The 25904-nt window shown below is 38.5% G+C and overlaps 1 protein-coding gene across 1 annotated transcript in view; it reads left to right on the top strand.

Annotated features, from left to right (window-relative positions):
• adgrb2 (adhesion G protein-coupled receptor B2) overlaps positions 1–21746 on the top strand; it is a gene marked incomplete at its 5' end in the record, with an annotated part of 133142 nt that extends 111396 nt beyond the window's left edge. The window contains 4 exons of the mRNA XM_079442574.1: positions 2845–2880; positions 5801–5914; positions 16166–16219; positions 19062–21746. Coding sequence (XP_079298700.1) covers positions 2845–2880; positions 5801–5914; positions 16166–16219; positions 19062–19238 — 381 coding nt within the window. The remainder of the gene's footprint in view (positions 1–2844; positions 2881–5800; positions 5915–16165; positions 16220–19061) is intronic.
• Between the last annotated feature and the right edge of the window lie 4158 nt (positions 21747–25904).

The raw sequence follows: 25904 nt of genomic DNA, 5'->3' as shown, positions 1-25904 counted from the left end.
GTCCCTGAGACACCATAAATACTGACTCAACTCTCTCATCAGTCTATCACAGGAATGCATTCAGGTGTGCCTTCTATACCCAGAGTCCCCTGTCAACATGATGTTACACAACTTAGTGACTGCATCGTTATGTGTATATGTGTGTGCAGTCGCTCTCTAAAATTACACTACAGCCCCACAAGGAGAAACAGCAGATGGTGAGAGAGAAACAGCCAGAGGAAGTGGCTGAGAGAGCCTGCACTCCTTCATTAACGGACACAAAACCTTCCCACTCTGTCTCCTACACATAGTTCTTGGGGCTGGGGCATGAATTTCTAACTAAAGTCAGTTGTCAAATTTAAAGTCAACATAAAATGTGTAGTTTTTATTTTTATTTTTTCACCTCTTCTTACCAACCAAAATAGGGTATGAAACTGCAAATGAATAGAGGTGCTTAAGCATGGCCTCAGGAGGTCAAACTAATATAAAACCTCTTTTCTTCTGTTTCAAACAGTGGTTTGTGATTTAATGTTTTTTAGCAATTATTTTACTATAATAATTGTAGCAATAATATACTAATAATAATAATACAGCAAAAGGGGTATAAGTAAAGCAGGTTAAAATCTTCCATACATGAATCTTTTGTATATAAGGCCTAGTTAGTTTAGGACCAAATGCTAATTGATCATCTTGTATTTCCCTTAATTCAAGAAAAATATTTGTTTGGTCATGTTTTTTCATCCTTGAATACCTCATTCACTCTGAAATGAATCATATTATGGAAGCAAAATATTAATTTCATGTTGACTTTAAAAAATCTAATTAATGCTTTGACAGCTAACCGCCTGATTATAAAATACACTAAATGTTTCTCATTCATTCTCCATCTCTCTGTGTCTCACAAACTTACTCATAAGTGCCTATAAATGCAGCCGCAAGTTGTTAAGAGTATACCCCATTTTGTGTATTACTTTCATATCAGTCATCAAGCAGAAAAGGCAGCATTTTACCAGTTTTTTATCTTCACTTTCTTCTAAAGAACTCACTGACTCAAGTTTGATGTCATAAGGTTGGACCACTCAAGGAAAGGTACCTAAGTACAAATATATCATTGGGCTTGAACACTGGTGGGGTCTGTAGTGTTTTGGCTTCCTTTCACCTCACTCACCCAGTGACACCTGAAATAACTTCTCACACTTTAAACAAAGTACACATTGTGACTCATCCTCCCTTTGTGAGTGGCATAGTAGCATAGGCTCAGGTCTTGACTGGTTTGTGTTCTGTGAGTCTGAGCTTGTGACAAATTGCCACAATGTGTACTGACATTATTGGTTAACTGTATTTGTGAGAGTGTTCCAAAGAACTCAAACTCTTTTTATTATAGACTCTCTCTTACATGGAATTTTAGGATTCAATTACAACAGGAAATGAACATATTCTGTTGATTTACAGCATAGGAAACCCTTCGGAGGTGCATATATAACACTTAATGGACACTAACTACAATACAAAACTACAGTGCTAGAGTCCAAAATTAATACTCATAAGTGTCAAATGTCATTGCCAGGAAACTTAGTTTCAGAACATTAGTCTTATCCTTGCTGGGACATTTAGTCATACATGCAAATACTCTACTAATGAAAACTTTTGTTATGATTTAAATGTCCTCAGACTTTTGAAGTTTATATATGTTCTACAGAACTCCATGTGGCAACATTATGTGTGTCCTATTATTCGTATTAGCCAATAGCTCTTCACATTTTTGTGACAGTTGTCATGTCACTGAGAGACACAGATTGGCTCATCCTCTGTGTTGCTATGAATGACATAATGACCTGCAATGTTATGTCATTAATGTGCTCAGAAAAGGTAGCTAAGTAATCCCATTTTCCAATAAAAAAATATACTGTATGTTCATAAAGGATTTTCAATCAGGTTTATTTTGTTACCTTTTAATGGGGCAAAGAAACTAGGTGCAGGTAACATGGAGAAAGAGTACACATTGGTTATTTACATATACTACCAACACTGTAACAATACAAAGCTGGTTGAAAATCTGTGAAGTTGTTCTTTAATAAAAAGTTATGAAAATACAGATTCATGGGCCTATAACAATTATAATTTTATTGCCGTTTGGTCTTCTCAGCTGACTCACCAAGTGGAGCATTAAGTTAATTTGAGACCCTGTACATTACTATGCAAAGTGCAGAAGTACAAACATATTTTGTTAGAACTAAGCAAGTTCTTACTGAGCAAGAGGTTTTGGTTTACAGAAGATTAGAGATGTTTAGAGACTGAGACATTTATAAAATATTATGCCATTTTCTAAACATACCACAGCTTCTGCTGTTTACATTATAATGCAGACAGAGTATTTGTTTTAATCAAAAGCACTTATGCTGTTTTATGGAGGAAAATCCTATCCGAGGCCTATCCAACCAGTGGTCCAATCTGACCTGTTTGACATTTTCAGTGACCCACATGAAGATGCCAGTTAAATATCCTAAAATTATGTCATTAAATATACTGTATTAGATGAAACCAGTTTCAGGTATGTTTTGAGAAGTACACGTTACATTGTAATTTAACATGGACATTGTCGTGCGCTTCTCTTATGCTGTAAGACACCTGCCAAACACCCACTTGTTGTTGAAGGCAAATACAGCTTTCCTGTTTTCACGGTGAAGTTTGGTTTCAATCCAACATAAAACACCCACTGGAAAAGCAGTTCAGTCAGCTGAGGGGTGTTATATGCTCACTGCACCTGCATGAGGCAATTGCGTCATGGGCGCCAGTTTACTCAGGTGCTGAAAGATGTGCAGTTGTGATTGATGGTGTCTTCTCTCCCCCTCCCCCTTCCCCCAGAGGAAAAGAGTACGGTACTCTGAGCTGGACTTTGAGGTAAGACCCCGTCCCCATCTGTCCTCAGACTGGTGTTTGTGCTTCTGTCCAACATTATCTAGTATTTTTTTCAATGGACTCTTACAGGAGCCAATGATAGTTGCTGCTCTGGTGCTTGTTTCCCCATCATGCATTTAGTATTAGCAACAGTCCTATCCATGGCAGAACTGCTTAGTGTTTCACATGCCTTGATTTCTTAGGCTTTTTCAGCATCGCTTCAAAATAGGGTGACCACATATTGCACTTTGAAGTATATATAATAAAATAAACTATGCTTGTTTAATATAATGTTTAATATAAATTATACATTAACTTAATTGAGTGTGTATAAGTGTGTGTGTAAGTGTGTGTGTGTGTGTGTGTACATACAGTTCTGCTCATAAGTTTACATTCCCCTGGTGGAATTTTAAAGAGGTTAATGATTTTAACAAAATAGAAGGGGCTAAAACAATGCTATGTTATATATTTTGTACTGTCCTGAATGAGCTGTAGAAGATCAACCTACCTAGAATATCAATAGCCGAGTCAGCGGTTTGTCCTTAACCATGGGTGTCCACTTAATTCAGGAGGTCCAATGTCTTGCAGAGTTTAGCTACAGCTTGTCTCAAAACATCTGCCTGGAAGTTTTGAGTATGTCTGTCTAGTAAGACCTGAAATAGCTGGTTCAGGTGTGTTTAATTGGTTTGCAGCTAAACTCTGCAGGACCTTGGTCCTCCAGGAGCAGGATTGGACACTCCTGTTCTAAACAGTTAAACCGGCCACTGTTCTGTAGAAAAGTCCCCCAACTTCTGTACATTCTTTGGTTTTGTAGAATTTTCTGAATATCTGAACCCTTTCCAACAGTGAATGTATTATTTTGAGATCTTTTCACACCAAGAACAACTGATGGACTAATACACAACTACTGTATTATAAAAGATGAAAACATTCACCGATTCTCAAGAAGGCAACACAATGCATTAAGTGTTGGGGATGTAAACTTTTGAACAGGATGATTATTTGTAAATTTCTCTGATTTTGTCAAAAGTATTAACATTTACATGATGTTTAGTGTGGACATCATTAGTTTGACAGTGGATTTAAAGTTAATTTAAACAGTCTTGGCAGTTAACACACTCAACACATACAAATGAAAGGTGCTTCACGATGCCATAGAAGAACCTTTTTTTGTCTAAATGTTTCCATAAGGAACCTTTAACATCTGAAGAACCTTTCCGTTTCACAAAATATTCTTTGTGGTGAAAAAAGGTTCTTCAGATCATGAAAAAGGTAAGAAAGGGATGGTTCTTTAAAGATCCTTTGACTGAATGGTTCTTTGTGGAACCAAAAATGGTTCGTCTATGGCATTTTTATGAAGAACCTTTTAGGCACCTTTATTTTTAAGAGTGTAGGTGCAAAGTTGATGAATAACTTTAATTTACAGCATTCCTTCAGTTCAAATACAGTTTAAACATTGCGTAGCAATAGCTATGCTCATTAAATTCAGAAACTGTTCTGCATTTAGCATTTCAGAAATCTGGTCACCCTATTTCAAGATGACATCTTTGATATGTCTTCACAAAGTGTGCTGTGTAATGACATCATATACAAGCAGGATATGTTTTTGAATACAGAAGGATCAAGGCTGCAGAAACACTGAACCAGTGTAGAGCTCTGTAAGTGTTGAGTGAGTGGCATTATTGTGTGTGAAAGAGATAGACGGCATATTGAGACAAGTAGAGACTGCACGTGTATGACTGAGGCAGCCTGGAGGGCACCTCCATGGAATGATCAACTGGCAGGATCCAGCAAATCTCCAGTCTAAAACATCCCAATCCATTTTCTCCTGAACACACTTGTGTGCTTTTAAACAGCTGTTCTTCAATTATATTTGAAAGCTTAAGTTAAGTTATGACTGGATATTTGCTCTCCAGTATGGAGGCTTCTTCACAAACAGAGGTATGTCTTGTTACTAACGCATTCAGATGCTTTTAGAGCTTCATAACTTTTCCATCCTAGTCAGTGCTGCATGAGATCTTCTCACTCCTGACCTGATAAAAAATTGAGCTTGACAGTAGACTAAAATAATTTTAAATGATTTAGATAACCATTTGTGTTTTTACAAGGATTCATTTCGAAAAGTTAATTAGCTGAAATATCCCTGTAAATACATAATAATGTAGTGCATTTCGTTTTAATTCATTAAATACAAAAACAAAACAATATTCGACTAAAATAGGTCTTGCTCTGGTGAGAAAAAAGCAGTTAGTCAGTCTCCCAGCCTGGTTAAACTGATCTGTTTGCTGGTTTGGCATTTGTAGCACTTGTTTTCTGGCTGGATTCTTGTGTGTTTATGTGTTCTGGCACTCATATTTCAGTAGAATTCACTCTGAGCAGAATGAAGTTAAACGGGTAATTGTGCTACCTTAAATGCCATAAAATGTAAACATTTTCTAAATCAATATATTTAACTTTGGTAGCCCTAAAATAAATGAGAATTGTTTTATGCAGTAACCACAAATAGAAAGCAAAATAAACCCAAATTTCCATTATTTCTCAGAAATAAATCCTAGTACATGGAAGCTTACATTCGCAGGATGGAGCTCTATGTCAGCTCTGCGTGAACACCAGCTGTGACCACAAAGCAGCCCAGCCAGCTTCCAACCACCTCCAGTTAAGTCAGGGAATTGGTGGAAGTGTCTGTCAGTAAGAAATGATACTGACCAGAGAGCTTTAACATTGTTTAATACCCATCAGAACCGATCCATTTTACTACTCAATCAGAACACCACCCTTCAAAAGGATGCGTGTTCATATCGACCCTAGTTTTGCGGTTTAACACCAGTAGCCGTTGACCCAGCTCCTCCCTGGCCTGTCCTTTCTTATTTTTGCTTTTGTTTCTTTTTGTTTTTTGTTTGTTTGTTTTTCCCCTTCCTTACAGAAAGTGATGCACACTCGCAAAAGACACTCAGAGCTCTACCATGAACTCAACCACTCCACCAAGTTCCACACCATAGACAGGTATAACAGGGACCCTGCCATGTCCTCTTTCAAGGTAAGACCCCTCTAACCTGCGACCGCACACTGATACCCATCCCTGACACGGTCATGAAATAATCTCGCCATGTGTTTTCTAAAAATCCTGCGTATTTGCATCACAAACTCGCTGATGTATTACCACACGTGCAAAGCTGCAGGAGTTTTAAAGCAATAGTAACTGGAGCTCTAAATTGTTTTCGTATACATGAATTACTAATGATAGTTACGTAAATAGTTTGTTATTAATTAAATAACTTGTTTTAATGGTGTATTAATGTCTTTAATTCCTTTTAACCTGCTTTAAAATTACAGGGATTAATATTCATAAATGTTTTGATATTAAATGTGATTCAAATGGATATGCTATCTGATAAATGAAAAATTAAATTCTGTCATCATTTCTTTACTCTCATGTTGTTTTAAACCTGTAGGACTTTAATGTATGGACAAGAACATTTTTTTTTAGAAATATATTTTATGTTTCACAGAAGACAGAAAAGCATATATGTTTGGAGCGATATGAGGGTGAATAAATTATAACAGAACTTTCATTTTTGGGTGAACTATCCCTTTAAAAGTAAAAAAAAACAGAAAGAATGGGGAGTGAACAGTTTGTATTGTGATACTTGAATTTAAAAAAAGAAAAAAAAAAAGTTTGAAATGCACCTGGTGTTTGAAAAGCTCATCTTTATCAGCATATGCACTACTTTCCATTTCTCCAAGCCTTGTGTTTTGTAAGCTAATTAATACAGTATTAATAGTTGGATCATATTTAGTCTCCTGCCATTAAGCTTCTCAAAGTACACCTGCCCTCTGCAGCGCTGTCTCCTATCTGCTTCCCCTGGAAAGAGCTGACTGTTCATCTTTGCATTAGCTGACTGCTGAATCTTTAATGTTCTATTAGCGGAAGGAGCATTGCAAATATCCACGCACCAGTTTCCAGAGGCTTTTGTCATTAAGATTTAAAAACAAATGCCCGGTGGAAAATTACCTGGCCGTAATTTGCGACAAGTGTATACTTTGGTGGCATTTGCCACATGCTCACTCATTTTTCATTTGGATCATGCTGTCTGCAGCCTCACTTACAGCCTATTTCAGCCCATTAGATCCTTGCGCTGCATTATTTTTCACCAGAGGCGTGTCCTGGGGTGGCCACTGGAGTGATTTGATTGGTCACCCAAAATTCTAGCAATCTCTTAAATTATCAGTGAAGATATATGTAGCATTCTTCTTGACAATGAGTCTGTACCCTACATGGACTACACCAGTCAAAAAAGTCTGGACACACCACTACTGATAACTTCAGACAAGCATTAGATTAGAGGTTCATGTTCTCACATTACAGAGGATCAAATGCTTTCTAAATGCTTTTCAAATGTTTTGACACTACAGAGTTCTTCTGGTATTGATGAGTCATGATGCTTTTAGCATTTGCTTTTCGATTACCAATGGGAAAGCAACTGCAGCATAAAATTCTTTTGATTTCATTCCACGGGTTTGATTATGTTGGCAATGCTGTAATTACAGCAATAATGGTGTGCAGGAGAGTTTGAAAAAAAATTGAAATTGCACATTTGTAATTATTATAATAACTCTCAGTGCCTAAGACAATCAATTATTTGGATTTCGTCTTTAGGTCAGGACCAACGTGACAGTGATTTTCCACTTATTTTTCATAATTCATTCATAAAGATTATCAAGGTTTTCAAATGCATGATGATAAATTTAATCTAAAAAAACATAAATGCACTTTACACATTACATATCTTTCCCTAAAACTAGTCTACCTCATGAAACCACATCTACCTCAAAAACTATAACGTCATAACAGCAAATCTGTGCTAAAAAAGTGCACTGCTACTGGTCTTTAAACCCCTTTAACAATCCGGCTGACTTCACAGGTTCCTCCTCCACCTCCACCACGACAATCTGAGCCTTTAACACGGAGAATGAGCTTCGTTTACAAAGAGAGCCAACGTAAGCATGTCAACCAGACCCAGTATTCCCAACCCCGTGTGGTATGGCCCTGATTTATGAAGGCTATCATTGGTGCAGTGTAAACCCTCACTTTGTGAAGGCTAAGAGGTGTAGAGGACTAAATGTTGGGTGTTTTTTTTCACATTAGATTGTGTTAAGTCAGTGTGGAATATTCCCTGCAGTGTTGTGATGTACTGTGTACTGTTGTAAATCACACAGCCTTGCGTTGACCTTGTGCTAGTGCTGTTTTAAACCCTTTAAGTTTTTATTTAGAACCAAACCGTACATATAAACCCTTATAAACCACAAAAACTTTCAGTTAAATTCATCAAAATGTGTTTTAAAGGACCATAAATACAATTTAATTTGGCCACAAATCTGCATTAAAGAGCGAATAACGCGATTGGTGTACGGTAAGTAAGCACATACTCCTCCAGCACCAAGGTGATACTGATGATATGAGAAGCGTGTTTGGTGTGTGTGTGGGCTGTTAAAGAGATGAGTGCACATTCGGGAAAAATCTAAGCCATTTTTCCCCTCCTGTCTTATTCTAGACTTTCCTTCTATCCCATTGGATCATTCTAACAGCTGGTGAGGAAAGTGAGCTTAGTGGGGTCTCTAACACATCCAAATGCCCCTTTCCAGACACTGTCCATTTCTTCTAATCGTCTTTCTCTCTCTATTTCCCTCCTACATACACTGACTTCGATCTCTCGTTTGTACCACGGGTTCGCTTCTTCATCTTTTTTTCTATGGGGACAGTGGAGGCGCCTTAGTCACTTGCAGTCCGTTAAATTGCTTGTGTTAGCGCGAATGGAGCTTGATGCAGTTTGAAAGGCAGTTAACCTCCAAGTGACGATGCTGGCTGGGCTGATAGCTGTAGCGGAGGCACCCCATATGGTCTCAAATGGATGAAGGACTGGTACCCTGTGTTCAATCTATTCATGCTAATGAGGATCCTACAAATGAACACAACGGGGAACTTGAGAGCAGAGGAAGGCAACAGTCTGGCTCTTGAAATATGTATTAGCTGAAAACTTCTGCTCTTACACCCACTGACTGTTTCACGAAAGAGTAAACATAATAAATACATGCACAGCAATAATGTAAGATTTGAACAATCCCCTAACCTAAAGTATTAAACTATGGCACATAACCCACATAATGTATGCTATGGACATGGCTGATGCTTTAAATCATGCACTACATTTCTATGCATTTTTTTTTTCTTATGATGGGTGATACAGTTGTGAACTTCTATGAAAGGAGGAGGATTAAGGGTAAAAATTTATGGAATTTTTAAAGGTAAAAATATAAATTGCCATATAAATCACAGTTTAATTACAAATGCATTTAATTTCACAAAAAAAATATTAAAATGAAAAATATATGTGTGTGTGTGTGTGTGAGAGTGTGATTTTGTATGTAAAACTATTAGCCACCACATTTGATTTATTTATTTATTTATTTTTTCAGATCTGTACATTAGGGTGCTTTTTATTATGTTACACTCCCGGAAAGAATTACAACCACAGGTTTTTAAAAGGAAATATTTTTGCAGAGTGCAGAGACAAGAATATACTAAAGTCTTCTGGTAAAATACATTATGGCTAACTTGTCTGTAATCTGGACAACGTTGCTGGCTTATTTATTAAAAAATATGATTGCATCTAAAATATGTGACGAGTCACCTTCTTAAATTACATCTAGGTGTTAAAGGCCATCATCTGCAATTAGAAAGTATAATCCAAAGCATGATTACATTCTGTGACCCCTATCAACTAGTACTATTCAAACTGCTTTCTAGTATAAATGGCTCATTAAGATTTTCAAAACCCTATAGCACTGATAATATATAGTATCAGTCATAGAGTGGTCTCATGAATCTAAAATTGTAATTGTCATGCTTTAAAGGTTACGCTCTGAACATTTATCAGTACTCACACAGTGTGTGTGATTATAAGCACGCATTAGTGTGCATCTGTGAGTGTTTACCTATTCTTAGCGTGTTTGGTTATGCCTCGTTGAAACGGTTTCCCTGCAGTTGTCTTTAATTATTGGTATCTGAGCCCAAATGTTAAGTTCAGGTGTTTGAAACAGTTTGCTACAGTGAGGACGAGTATGTTTTCACCGTTGTCGATTTTCTCGTTATAATTTCCTCATTTAAGTAAAAGTCATGACGTATTGTCAAGTATGGTGACCCATACTCGAAATTGGTGCTCTGCGTTTAACCCATCCAAGTGCACACACACAGCAGTGAGAAGTGAACAAATGCACACACACACACACCGTGAACACACACCCGGAGCAGTGCTTTATCCCTCTCGGGTATTAATTGAATAATTGATTTTTTTGCCATCTTGTATTTGCCTTTTGTCCACACAAAATTAGCCCCGAAATGATATTTTCTTTACGGAGTATTGTGTTGACCGAACTTGAAGCAGATGCACCATCAAACAGCTTAATGAAGGGGCTTAAAGCTGGGATGGGACTCTTACACACTCATACACACACAGCAAAATGCTAATTTGCAGTGTGTGCCAATTAAGACGTAATTAGTGAGATATGTCATGTCTGCAGATTTCGCCATGTAGGACTCTCTTCCCGCTGTATTGTAGCGCAGCTCATATCTGGATCATGGCATAGAAGGGATAATATTCATTTTTGTGACAGTTTTGTGTCTATTTTGCCCTTTTGTGTTTTTTCTAACATTGAACTGAGTAGAATAGATTACAGACTATTAGCAGAGCTGACATAATGCAGTATAACTCAGCAATGGCTGTCATAGCAGAGAGACCAGATAAGGCTTTTAGCACATTATCCTTTATACATAATGTATGACTTTATAATGGAGGGAACTCAGAGATCATGTATGCAAGGAAGGTGACCGTATATATCAACATTTATTGTGGTTATCCGATTATATTTAATGCTCCAGGAATTAAGATACACATTCCACTAAAACAAACAGCCTAATCTGGCATTATCCCATAATTCTGGCCTTTTATTCTGGGTTGGAGACCCCAAAGCTCACTAAATATATTTTTTGTGTATCAATGTAGAGGGGAGAATTCACTAACATTGCACAATGCTGCCTGTGTTGTTTCAGCACGTTCACTAAAGGAATTATGCAAATCAGGTATAAAAAAATGTGGTGTTCAACGCAGAGAGAAACTATTGTATATTTTGAAAGGTGCGGTAGACTACTGCAATCTGGCATACTTTAACTAGACTATACATACATTGCTCCGATCCAGATGCCTGAACTGGCTTTAAAATGGTAAAATTAGATATATAGCCAGTTAAAATGCTCTTCTCTATCGTTTGATTATCTTTTGATGAATTACCACTTCCAAAATGGCAAACCAAAAATTGTTTAGTGAATTCGCCCCAGACACTCATCTCTGACAAAGGCCTTGTCGTTCTATCCTGCTTCTCGTTCTGTTGCATACCCACATTGTTTTACTCGATCCACTATACATTTTTATCTTTTTGTTATGGATTTTCATGTATTGCTTATTTTGTGTATTGTTGCTTTTTTCATAATGCACTGCTGCCTGTCTTTGTCTTTCCTTGGTTTGAAACTACATGTTTTCTGTCATAGTTTGACTGTAGCCAGGCAGTCAGCAGACCCAAGGGCAACAAACAGAGAAAAGGTAACCGAAAAAAAAAAATCTCATCCAGAGAGCAGTGTGTTTGAGCCATAAAGTCACAGAGAGTGTTTCTTTTTGGCCTTTCCACCCTATAGTCTCCATAGAAACTTCTTGACCAGTACAGAACTCCCACAGTAACTAAACTTGCTCTCCCCTGCTGCTGACACTGCTCCTTTCACATCTTTCCTTTATTTTCATTGTGCAACAGCTGACGACTTCTCTGACCTGTGCGTTCTCATTTGTGTAGTGGACACAGGCTGTAGGTTGTGGTCACTGCTGTGTTGCTGTAACTTCCTTGCCTTCTGCGCACACCTATTACTACTTCTTGAATCCAAAGAGTGTCTTTGTGTAGAAGAGGTTTATACAGTTGTTTAACTCTGTAAAAACATAAATTGGTGTATCTTTCTTGGGTAAAAAAAAAGGAGTGATTTGAATAATACTTTCACTTTCCTATACCTTTCACATCATTCCTATACATCAGTGGTCTAGGGTCATGCAGACTGTATGTGTTCTTGCTGATGTCATTCCTGCCCTACACTACTTTCAGAAAAGAGAGGAAGGGAAGGGAAAGGAGGGTGAGGGAGTAACATCGATTGTTAAATCTATAAGAATCCTCTATAGGGACTAGCTACAAAATGAATAAAGACAGAATAGCTCTTTTCAAAAATGTAGTGAGTTGCCTACTAAGACAGCATTCCAAGGGCTTATAGGTGCACTCCTGATGTGAAAGCTAAATCAAATGGTAGGCAGCTACATTATCCTGCCTCCCAATATTTCTCATTTTGGATAATTTCGGAGGTAGCATGATACATATATTTTGCAAAGCAAGGAATCAATCTCATAATTGTAAGCGTGGTGAACTTTATCTTATGGCTGAAATGAATGACAGATTTTAAAACAGCAGTCATCTTAAACTTTGCAAAAAGTTTGAAAAAGACAGGGCATCATACACTAAATGACCTCCAATTAGGGAATTGGGAAGTCGTGGCCTAATGGTTAGAGAGTCGGACTTGTAATCCAAAGGTTGCGGGTTCAAGTCTCCGGCCAGCAGGAATTGTAGGTGGGGGGAGTGAATGTCCAGCGCTCTCTCCACCCTCAATACCACGACTGAGGTGCCCTTGAGCAAGGCACCGAACCCCCAACTGCTCCCCGGGCGCCGCAGCATAAATGGCTGCCCACTGCTCCGGGTGTGTGTTCACGGTGTCTGTGTGTGTTCACTGCTGTGTGTGTGCACGTTGGATGGGTTAAATGCAGAGCACGAATTCCGAGTATGGGTCACCATACTTGGCTGAATGTCACTTCACTTCACTTAATGGAGGTCAATTAAATGACCTCCAGTTCATGAAGTAAAATCTGGAGTATATGCCCATCATATGGGACGAGATTTTTTTTTTAAATGTGCTCTACCCAAATCTGCAGACTGGTTCTGACTCCATACTGAAATTTGAAGCAAATATTTTGGCAAAAGTCGTGTAGTATATTCCAGCCTCAAGATGGACAAAGATGAGAGAATACAGATTAGCCAAATACTTTATTCAGTACTAAACGATCTTGATCAGAAATCATTCAGTCTAGTTCAAATTTGTTATTTACTGTGTTAGTTTAGCAACGTGGTAAAATGTATCCAAAATAGCAAGTATAATCAAGAAAATTTTTATTCATTACTAAAAACGGTCCCACTTTAAATTAGGTGGCCTTATCTACTATGTACTTACATATAAATTAATCATTTGATACAATGCACTTATTGAGTACGTATATGTTCTTACATTGTACTTATATTAAAAAAATACCTATATGTATTTACATCTGTAATTAACTTCTGTAATTACATTTATAATTACACTGTTGATCCATCCCTTACAACTTAACCCACCCTTAAACCTACCCATACCACCAAACCTGTCCCTAACCTTACCCATATCTCACCTCAATGGCAGCAAAAGTGTGTTGCAATACTATATGACCACAGTAAGTACATTGTACATATTTTTTCATTTAAGTACATAGTAGTTAAGGCCACCTAATATAAAGTGTGACCCTAAAAACTATTGCCCCCCCCCCCCCCCCCAAAAAAAGTTTCATTTATTTATTTAGCTATTTTGTTGTTATCATAGCAACATGTTAAAAAAATTAAAAATAATGGATGAGATTAAGAAATATAGATAGCACTCGTTTGCAAAATGTCTGTTAAAGATCACTCGATCAGGAAAGCATCTGTTGTGTACAAGCATCTGAAAGATGTCTGTAAGGTGTCAGTTTTGCATACATTCTAAATTATAAACATCTTAAAGACATCTAATAGATGTCTATTTGACATCTGATTGGAAACATCCTATAGATATATTGCAGATGAGCAAACACTCTAAAAAAATATGTAAATGCTGACGTCAAATATACGTCTCTGAGATGTACGTGTGTTATCAGGGTAGTTTATAACTACTTTCAGTACTGAAGGGCATTGACTAAAAATAGTTGGATCTTCAAATTAGCTATTATTCAATTGTTAGCTTAGCAACATGTTAAAATACCAAAATGTATCCAAAATTGCAGATGAGTCAAGAAAAATACAGAATAAATCCAATACTGAAAACTATTAACCAAAAAGTAGTCCAATCTGGTTTAAATTAGCTATTTTATTGCGGTGTTAGCTTAGCAACATGCTAAAATGCTAAAGAAAAAATTAATGTAAAGTTGGGGATGGAGTTAATAGAAAAAAATAAAATAAAATATACTTAATTTGATATTGAAATGTTCAATCTATTTCAGATTAGCTATTTATTAGCAACATGCTAAGTAACCGCATATAGAGTTATAGGCCTACTGTATACAGCAGTTCAAAGATCACTAATAAGGTTTGTAACGTAGTTCGTAGGTCGGAAAGAAGGAGGCGGGAACCGGCAAACATTTAACGATTTAATAACAAAAATAAACAAATGTAGACGTACAGCGGCAGCCCCTCACGGACGACTGCCGCACACAAAACATAAAATAATATCCAGGCCTGGTCCTCTCTCGTCTTCCACTGTCGTCACTCCTCCTTTTATCCTTCCGGAGCTCCTCCGTGGGACTCGAGACCGGTGAGTGTCGCAGGTGTCGCTCATTATCATTAACTCCACCGGCCTCGCTCCGTTCCCACGGCTCTCGGCCCCGCCCCACTCACCACATACCCCCATCGCCCCTCGCAGGCCGGGGGGTACCCTCGAGACTGCGCTCTACTCCCCCCCCCCCCCCTCTCCTTCCTGGGGGGACCCGTCAGGGCGGCCGCGGCGTACCTGGGGGTACGGACAGACGAGGCGAGAGAAAAGGAGACGGAAGGATGAGGAGTGACAGAGACGAGAGAGGGGAGAGAGGAAAAAAAAAAAATTCGGTCCGGTTCCTGGACACACTGCTGGTTGGTCCTCAACCAGCTGAGAGGCTCTCACTCGCGGTGCCATGCGATGGTACTGGACCTCTTTGGTGGACGGCTCGACGCTCCACCTCCTGGCGGACGGTGATGGCTCCTCCGGTCGAGGGCAGCCGGCAGCGAGTCCCCCATTCCCTGCTCCTCCCCATCATGGCGGATGGCAGCAGGCTACGGCCACTCGGCGAATGGCGCCGACTCCTCCGCTTCCTCTCGGACGACAGCCCCCCTCCTCGACCCAGGAGAACGGCAGCGAGCCTTCCGTCCCACCTGATGTTCCATCGCTCCAGCACCACCGTCGCCTCGGGCAGCCAGCGGCCGTCCCCGCTACTCCCTGCTGCCCGATCTCCTCAGCACCGCGATCCCCCTCAGCAGCGATCGGGCTCTCTGACAGCGTGTCCCTCCTTCCTCCCGGGTTTCGGCACCAATGTAACGTAGTTCGTAGGTCGGGAAGAAGGAGGCGGGAACCGGCAAACATTTAACGATTTAATAACAAAAATAAACAAATGTAGACGTACAGCGGCAGCCCCTCACGGACGACTGCCGCACACAAAACATAAAATAATATCCAGGCCTGGTCCTCTCTCGTCTTCCACTGTCGTCACTCCTCCTTTTATCCTTCCGGAGCTCCTCCGTGGGACTCGAGACCGGTGAGTGTCGCAGGTGTCGCTCATTATCATTAACTCCACCGGCCTCACTCCGTTCCCACGGCTCTCGGCCCGCCCCACTCACCACAAGGTTCTGTTTCAGTTAGCATGCTGCCTTAGATGGCAGACAGCAGGTTTTAAAACAGAGTTTATGTCTCCATGTTCATTTTTCCTTCAAATCATCACATAATTGCCTTCTCTTTAGTATGCAGTGCTAAGTTTCCTCTTCCTCTACTAAAGTGTTTCAATAGAGACATGCACGATGTGGTTCATATATGCTGAAGTTAGCAGTCGCCTCTCTTGAACATAATGCTGTAGCCGTTTAAGTTGTCTCTGTCTGTCTTTGTGCGAAAGAAATATGGAGGAAGGGAGTGCCCTTGCCTCCAAAATTGAATCCATAGACTCCTCCATCAAGGTAACAAAAATTCAAACAAACATCGCTTCCCCCCAGACATATTCATTGACTGTGATCCCCCTCCTTTTGTCTCTTTCTCTCTCTCTCTCTCGCTCTGCCTGTCTCTCTCTCTCTCTCTGTGTCTCTCTTCCTTTATTTTTCTTTCCTCCCATCCTCATTTTTATTGCAACAGAGGGAAAAGCGATGGAGCATTTCGTCTGCCGGAGGTGAAAAGAATTCTTCGAGTGTAAGTAGAAAAGGCCTGACAAGGAGAGATGGAGAAAGCTAGAGGAAGTGAAGGAGGGTTGTTGGGAGCGAAGCGATCGGGAGGAAGAGAGATGGAGGGGAAAGGAAATACGCAAGAGCAGCACAATCGCGTTAGCATTCTCTGAGGAATAAAGTTGGGCTCCTCTTCGGCATTAACAACACTTCTGCTCGACAAAATGTTCCTTCTTCAGCGTTTAGCATGCAAATTGGCTGCCAGATTATGCTTTTTGTATCCATTTTGCCAACTGTCAGCCTGTTACATTGGGGGAATTATAATCAGGCTGCTATCGCCCCCTTGTGGAAGTAAACTTGCTTACATGAGCCGACAAACTAAAGATTTTTTTTTTTTTAAGTTGTGAATGAGAGCCAAAAGAAAAGATGTCCAGTTTTCTCTCTACTCGAAATATTGTCGTAATGTGCATGTGTTTAGTGTGTATATGTGTGTTTGTGTGTGTGTGTTCATATTTCCATTTCCATGGTAGCCGGCAAACCCACCCACAAAGCTCAAGTTTAAGCCTTCCTCTTTACAAACTCTCACGAACAATAGGATGGCAGGAAAACTTATTCTCAGACGAGTCATTTACGTGGTGTTTTCCAATCTCTCCGATCCGTCACACATGCAATCAACGGCCGTTTGAGCTGAGGGGGAGCCGACAGCAACCCTGTAATTGATTGCCTCAAACGTTTTGGAATATGCAGGTTCATACATTTCATTTTCGGGGAAGCTGGGAATAGATTTGAGAGGAGGGGAACTGGTCTCAACAGTGTCCCCTTCGAGTGGCCTGGCTGACCAAATTTTTGATATTCCTACAATCCCAACCTCATTTTGCCCAGTCTCTGTGTGGTTAGATTAATCTGTCCCTACTGTATAGTGTAATTTACCTACCATTAAGAGGCCGTATAGCTGTAGGATACACCATTAGCCTCAATGGGATGGAGAGTGTATGTGTTCTGGCCATCTGAAGTAATGAACACCTGGAATAGCCGGGCATAAAACGCAGCACAGACCACCACTAATGCATACGAGCGAGTCGCTCCATATGTTGTATAGACAAGTCATAATGTAGCAAGACTAGAAGGCCATTTAGTCTTTATGCTGCTGTTGAAACGTGCATTCAGGCACATTAAATGTGAATTACAAATGCCCGAGCACATTTCCATTAGTTCCGTTCCAGATGAGATAAAAAGTTGTTTTTCAGTCTTATGATGCTCTTCGCATGTCTAAAAATGACCATGGTAGTGATGGTTTCTGCCAGAATACTGTAGATAAGAGTGATGTTGTTATACCACTGTAAAATTCAAATAAACGTATTGTTTTTGTTATTATAGTGGTGGCTAACCCCAAATATGTATGTAGTGTGAATAAGTGTATAGTATATTTTATTATAAATAGTTTTTTTTTTAATTGTTCATGTTTTATATCCATAATATTTTATCAAAAATAGAGTAAAACAGTAATATTGTGAAATATTTAGCATTTTAATATATTCCTTTGATGGTAAAGATGTATCTTCAGTGTCACATGATCCTTATAATCATTCTAAAATTCTGCTCAAGAAATATTTATTAATATTACCAATGTTGAAAACAATTGTGCTGCTTAATTAATTTATTTATTTAAGGATTATTTGATAAATAGAAAGTTCAAAGGAACATCATTTATTTGAAATAGAAAAATTATATAGCATTGTAAGTCTTTACTGTAACTGTTAATTAATTTAATGCATCCTTGCTGAATACAAGTATTAGTTTATATTAAATACTTAATATTATTCATATTAAATATAACATTAATAAAAATATAACATTAATTTGAGTGTATATTATAGTCTATATAACTTACCACCACCACTGTAATAAAAAATTAATACATTTTTAAAAATGTAATAAGATAATACATATTTGGGTCCTTGGAACAAAGTTTTAGAAATCAGACTTACTATCCCTACTGGGAAAAAACAAACAAACAAACAAGCTAAGCTGGTTGGCTGGTTTAAGCTGGAAGTAGCTGGTTTTAGCTGCACTGTAAAAAAAAAAAAAAAAAAGTTGAGAAAGAAAACTTAAAAGTTTATGGCAACCAGCTTCAGGAGATTTTTGAGTTATCTCAACGGTTTGTATTCAGTTTATGAAAGTGAAAGTGAAAGTGAAAGTGAAAGTCGTGACGTATTGTCAAGTATGGTGACCCATACTCGAAATTGGTGCTCTGCGTTTAACCCATCCAAGTGCACACACACAGCAGTGAGTAGTGAACAAATGCACACACACACACACCGTGAACACACACCCGGAGCAGTGGGCAGCCATGCTGCGGCGCCCGGGGAGCAATTGGGGGTTCGGTGCCTTGCTCAAGGGCACCTCAGTCGTGGTATTGAGGGTGGAGAGAGCGCTGTACATTCACTCCCCCCACCTACAATCCCTGCCGGCCGGGGACTCGAACCCGCAACCTTTCGATTACGAGTCCGACTCTCTAACCATTAGGCCACGACTTCCCCTTTTGTTTGTTTATGCAACAAAAGGTTGAGAAAACTCAAAAATCTCCTGAAGCTGGTTGCCTTAAACTTTTAAGTTTTCTCAACTTTTGATTTTTTACAGTGTGGTCTCCCAGCCTGGCCAAGCTGGTTTTTATCTGTTTGATCCAGCTAAGACTAGCCTGACCAGCTAAAAACTCTAAAACCAGCTTGCTAAGACCAGGCTGGATGACCAGCTTAACCTGTTTTTTCAGCAGGGACACTTTTTGTCAGAGAGGTTAAAGGAGGTAATCAGTGTTTGTGCTCCGATTTTAATTAGAATTTGAATTTTCTTCTGTGTATGTGCATATTCAGGACAAGTCCACCACAGATGACCAACGATCCTGGGACAGCTTTAAGACCATGACCCCTGAGCAGATGTGTGGCTCCAGCGAACATAAGGACAGACTGGAGTTACGCAGTAAACCCTGGGACACATCCTCCGCCAACACACCTGACACATCCGAAGGAGACTTCCAGACTGAAGTGTGAAGAGAACACACACCTACAACAAACTGAGAGACAACTAAACCCTCTTACGTACTCACGCTGTCAGTGATCTTCAGCAAGACGTGTTCTAAAGGATTCTGTACTTGTTTACAGGTGTGAGGACAGACTAGAGATGAAGAGAGCTCTATTCTATATTTTCACACAGAGACATTAAATGAAAGAGTGGGGCCTGGAGAGTATGGTAAAACATTTTAACAAACTGTTTCTGAAATGTCTTGATTTTACTCCAGAAAGGATTCTCTTTCTCTTGTTTGATGATTTGGGAATTAAAAAAAATAATATTTCTGCACCCTTCTTTTTATAGAGGAACGAAAAAAGTCAGTACTGATGATTCGCACACAGTTTAATAACCCCTTAGGGTTTTTTTCCTCCTTTCTGTCTTTTCATTCCTTGGATGATTCAAGTTCCGTTTCCCTTTTCCTTGCTTTGTTTTTCGGGGAAGAGGGAGGGGAAGTTTCGAAAGTATTCATTAATATGTGCCATCCTCTACTTTTTTTCCTCTGCATCAGGTGTACTGTACTTACATGATTTTTTTCTATGATTTTATTTAGAATGCTTGTCCTTCTTTTTATTTTATTTTCGAAATGTTTTTTATCTACCTAAACTTCAGGTATCATTTTATGGGCGGAAGTAGGTGATACCGCTGTGTGGTTGTTTTAAGTTTTTCAAAATGCTTGACAGAAAAAAAATTGTGCAATACAGTATGTGCGATTTATTGTCAAATTTGCATTCGTTCACACCAGTGAAGTATCTTTGCTCCATCTTACACAAAACAACCAAAAGAATCAACATTCCAGTCATAAGAAGCTTTGGTGTTCCAGAATGGGCTTATCCAGTAAGAGACGCACTTCCAGCTGAGAACGTTTCCATTTTGAACCAACACAAAGGTGGTGCTAAGTTTCCACATTTATTCTCCATCTTAATATAGTGCTACATTTCTGCTCTTGCAAAAAGTAGTTCTTTGCGATGTTTTCATTTGAAAACCAGTGACTCCACCAGTCATCCTGAATTGATTCAGATTTATTTCTGCTCTTAGTCTGTGGAATTTGACAGTTGGCTTAATTCTAAGCAGACTGCAGAGGTCATCTTTGCTAACCCGCTTCTCTTCATAACCCATTCATTAGTTGTGTTGGCTGATGTAACTCCACATGGAGACACGGAATTCGAGAACGAGAGGGCGAACGAGGAAGAGAGAGGTGTGGTAATTATCTTGGGGGAATAACGATTTGTCCTGACATTTTCTTACTTGGCGCAAATTTCATCTGCTCAAAGATCCCTGAAGTCAGCATATCATATAGGCACAGATGGCAAGACTAGAGCATGCCATTTCAACCCTTGCAAGTAATCTGCACTAATGGGGAACATGGACTGCCTCGTCCCCATGAAATATCTCCAAACCACCATAGCAATTAAAACAAATTTTTCGTCTCCCTTCTCATCCGCAGTCAAGAAAAACTGAATACTCTCATATTTGGGAAAAGCAATATTGCATAATCAAGAGTGCTGTTCGGCTGATATTCAGTACTGTAGCGTGTTTGTGATGTTGCTTTTAACGGTTCGCTAAACAAGGAGTTTTCTTTCTGACTAAATATTCCCTTTTTTGTTCCACTAATGAAATTAATTCCTAAAGAAGGCCAAGATACGAAAACTGGAAAAGTGCAAAGCCAGCTGGACTGTATAGCACTCTTGGAACACCGTCCAATCAAATTTGAGGACTGGAACTAAATGTTTATGATATGAAGTTTAAAAATTTGGAATGTTTGGACTTTAGATAAAGGATTTGGTAAAAGGAAATGAGGGAATTCTATCCTTATCTTAAATGATCAGTATGATAAACCACAAAGGTGATTCGACTATTTTAGTTGTAGAGTTCGCAACCATGCAGCTGTATGCAAACCCTGCTTCGTTTACAGTGCCTGTTTTGTTTTTGTTGCTCTTTTGTCTGATGCAGTCATCGACCGTTTCAACATTTTGTCATTCCTCTCTGTTTCCGTCTCTGTATATGAGTGTTGGGTTTTTCATAGATGTTTACAGAGTCCTACTTATTGAAGCTGGAGAATTACACTCCAGAATCCCACTAAACTAACTATGTTTTGAACAGATTTATGTATTGCTCTTTAAAAAAGGAAAAAAAAAATGTTGAGAATGGCCTTACAGTCACATAAAATTTATGAGATATGTATTTTGAATATGTGCATTGTGAGGAGGATGATCGTCACGTAGGAAAATGAACAGCTGAGTGTGGATGTATTGAAGATTGAATATGTTTGCTTGGACTTCCTGATCTGCAGGATGTTTTCTTCATGGCTTGACATGTTTGAAACTTTTGGATCCTCCCCCCTGCCAGCACACACAATCCCATTGGCTAAAGAAGATGGCTATCACAGAGAATCCTCCTTGCACCGTTCAAGTTTTTTATACATAAGATTGTACAAAGTAGTCCTTTACTGTTTTCATAGAGTGTCTTTTTATATGAAAATAAATTTTCAAACTGATAAATGCCCTCGTAGGGTTTTTCCTGGTATAGGTTTCCCAATCCCACTGGTAAAACTCAATTAGGGGAGAATGGGGATGATCACATTTTTTTTTTTTTTACTTTGTAATCCACTGTTGTTTGCACTATTAATCTTTAACTTTGTTATACATTATCCATATTTATCTGCTGCAAATTAAAGTTGTTTTGAAATCTACAGCTTATCCCTAAACTGCACGTTGCTATCAAACATGGCGTGGATTGTGACATTTGGTTTTCTTCAGAATTCATATTATGCCATCTTAACGTTGATTTCTCTTCACTCATAAAAATAAAAGTTCTTCATTTGCATCTGTGATTCTACGAAGAACCTTTAACATTCCTAGAACCTTTCCATTGCACAAAAGCTTCTTTACAGTGGACAAAGGTTCTTCTAATTAATTGAATATTTTTCTCACTAAGAAAATAATGGTTCTGTTAGGAACTGTTCACTGAAAGATTATTTGGAGAACCAAATCACTGCAATAAGTCACTCTACCCTAGTGAAAAACAATGTATTTGAAATGCACATAGAATACTACAAATACATTTACATATTTATGTACTTAAATACCCTGAAATTCTGGGTATTTCTGGGTATTAAACTGGTATACTTAAAAGTCTGCTAAACACTTTAATTATTCAGAAGTACTGCTGAAGTCCAACTAAAGATTTGACTGTGCTAATGTGGAACTATTGCAAGTATACAGTACTTCCAGGAAACTTTAAATATCCTGCATTTAAAGACTGATATTATTCAAAGATTATAAAATCCTCATCAACAGAGACATTAAAACACATTTTAGGCTTAATATTAAGAAATGTGCATTGTGCATAAGTGGTATGCCAAATATAGTTTGATTAAAATTTTGATACGTCTTGAGCAATATGTCAGTAATAGATTTGAACTATACTTAGTATGAAATAAATGTATTTTTAAAATGTTACTTTTACTAGGGTAGGAACCTTTATTTTATTTAGAGTGTGTCTGAAAAATTTAGTTTTTTTCATCCTCTAAATATTTTTTTTTTGTATTATTTTTACAAAGTTTTGAAACGTCTATTGTCACCTCAGGACGATGTTGTTCAGGTATGATTGGTTGTACCAAGATTTCTGTGTTAATGAAGGTCTGTATAATTAGAAGGTTCTTTCTTTGAAACTAAATATGCAGGTGTCTACTGTGTGCTCTGTATACCCATGGGTACGACACCAAACAGACTTGTCTCATTATTAAAATTCATACTGGTTTTAATCACAAGTTATTGTGAAAGGAGGCTGTAATCATAAAGCTTGATGCTGTGGTTTTGCAATCAATTTATTAGACTGAAAATAACTTAGAGAAAAGAAACAATCTAAGCTTTGGCGATACCGACAGAATAAATCTTCCTTGGGGTCGCCACGATTTAGCCCAGTGATCAGAGCTCTGTTCCAGAACAATGGCAGTTAGCCAGTGGTCCATTTCAAACGGTCTGTCTTCTGATAAGTGCTCATCAGACCATTTTGATGCTTGTCATCAGACCATATTTGTCCCTGATTGTTTCTGGAAGAAGAGAATGACTGCAAATTCTCTGTTGTGCACACATGTAAATATTCAGAGGCCCTTTGGAAAGCACAAAGATTGCTGGCTTGATCCCCTTGTCTCTACAGCTGAACTGCAAGAGCTTGTGCATCATTTCTGCGCTGAGGGCTGCTTTGGCTGATTGCCTCACCGTAGATGCAATTGGCTTACTGTCCAATGGGCAGCCACTTGAAGCATATCAAGCCTCTGTGCTATCAATCCGATGTGCTATGCCTGCGAGTGATCTAATGCGATGGCTTTGAACGTGGCCTTCGGGGCCTCTCCACGACTATGTGGGAGTGGGACAAGTGGAAAGGTTGCTCTCTTCAGCAGCGGAAGATTCGTGTTCATGTAATGAGATGTTCTATCCGGCCTCCCGCACAGCTGCCTGCTAATAGCAGCCATGGCCTCTCCAAATGAAGCTTCGAGAGCAATCTCCTGTTAGCTTGTTATTCCTTAAGGTGTAGTTTTTCGCTCAGTGTCAGTTTTTCACATCTAATTTAACCGAAATCAGACCTCGAGAGCCATTTTGCTCTTTTTTGTTATTTAGTGGTTTGACCTCTATCAAATGAGGCAAATTGAGGCATTACCTCACCTGGCACTATTTTCTTTAGACAACATGACACTGGAAGGATCATGTTATGTATTCAGTATGGTTTTTGAGTCAGAGTTAATTTTAAAGTCAGACAGCAAACTTTTCTCCATGGCCACCATTTATTTGTGAGTACCTTCATAGACAGCATTGATTTTTTATTTTATTTTTTTCTTCATTTAGCTGTATCCAGAGTTGAGTTGCATGTTTTTATCCCTTTTCATCAAAATGAATTTTACATATACACTACATTTATTTATTTAGTAGACGCTTTTATCCAAAGCAACTTATAACTGAAGAAAACAACAAAGGGAATTATTGATGCTCATATAAGGTTTTGAGTCAGATAGTGAATAATGAAGGTAGAATATAAATTAAAGTTTGTATTATGTTCTTAGGATAAATTGGCACAAGTTACAATATTTGTTGCCCCGAAAAAATGTTTGGTATTTTTGTATGTTGCCTTTTTTCTGTTTCATTCGTTATTTGTTTAAAAGTCTATAATTATCTGTTTTGTTACATGTTTATTACAAATTTATTACATCCCATCAATACTTGATTCTGACTGGTCTGACTTTGAGTGTGTGAGTGTGTGTGTGTGTAAATAAGTGGGATGATGAACCTTACTAATGGCAGTTTCTATTGTGACAACAAGTCTCACTATTGGGACTTTTTTTTTTATTTGATTTTCTTTTGGCAATGGTGAAATTTTTACTTGTTTGAAGCCACAATTTAAGTGCTGTGCTTTTTTTTTTAAATAAATAAATAAAAACTGGAGTAAAAATGTGACAACTAACCCGATCTTCTATACAGTATGTATAAATAACATAATGTGCTCCCTACAGGATTGCTAAATTTTCTTTCAACCCTCAGAAGCAGAATCTCTCCTCTGTATTTTGAAGTAGCTGGGATGCAAGGCATCCCCCAAACATGTAGAAAATGCATGTTTCATGTGCGGAAGGACTTCATCCTGGCATTAACTAGATGATTTTCCTCTTCTGTATGCCTGAAGGATGGCCCTGGATGAAAGAATATGCTTTCAGGACCGTTCGGCCTCAGGGAATGGCACATACTTCACCCATCCCGACGGCAAGACAAAAACACATCCATACTAGTATGCTCACATGCTGTCGGCAGGGAAATAGCTTTTTATTATGCAGGCATGAATGTGTGTATACTCATCAGAGGATAGTAATGGTATGTATGCTCTGCTGGATCCATACATTTCCCTTTGAGCAGGAATTTTAATGGATTTAAGTATTCAAGGGAGCTCTCATTGAATCCCTTCACACACTGCTTTGCAATTAACAATGTTTTCGAAGCATAATCATGGCAGTTGTTTTGTGGTAAAGATATTCAAAGCCTGTGGTACTCATTGTTCTAGTAGTCCATTTTAGAGGAATGTTTTTGAGTTAGACAATGAATGTGCATTTCTTTTCTGCAACAAAAAACATGATTTTTTTAATGATGCTGTCTGGATTCCATGCTTGCCTAAGTGACCCAACCATGACTTTAAGAACCCAAAACAAATTAGCTGTCTTCTTAAATAAGTCCAGGTTTTTATCTCCTACTCTTCTTACAGAATTTTTTTCTTTCTTTTTTTACAGCTCAGCTTTAATACAAGAGAGACAAAGTAAAAGCTTTCAGCTTTTTCTAAAAAAAATGCCCCTCTATTTTGTGTGCTACATTTGTAAAAGTAAATTACCGTGAGGAAAAAATGTAAGAAAATTGATTTGCCCAAAATAAAAGTACAATAGACTCAGTACTCAGGAGTGTTTTGTCTGAGGAGGCAAGGGAGGCAGTGCCTCAGCGAACAATTTTGGAACAAACAAATGCTTTTTGCAACAACTCAGATCTCTTAAATTAAACAGTACCACCGTGTCTGTTACCCTTATGTGCTCTGTCATGTTTGCTGAGCATTTGTTGACTAGTGGTCGCAAAGGCGAAAAATACATTACCATTTAAATGACTGGCGTCGCTGAGATC

The sequence above is a fragment of the Barbus barbus genome, assembly GCF_936440315.1.
Source record: "Barbus barbus genome assembly, chromosome: 19".
NCBI lineage: Eukaryota > Metazoa > Chordata > Actinopteri > Cypriniformes > Cyprinidae > Barbus > Barbus barbus.
This window is presented reverse-complemented; position numbering and strand designations above follow the sequence as displayed.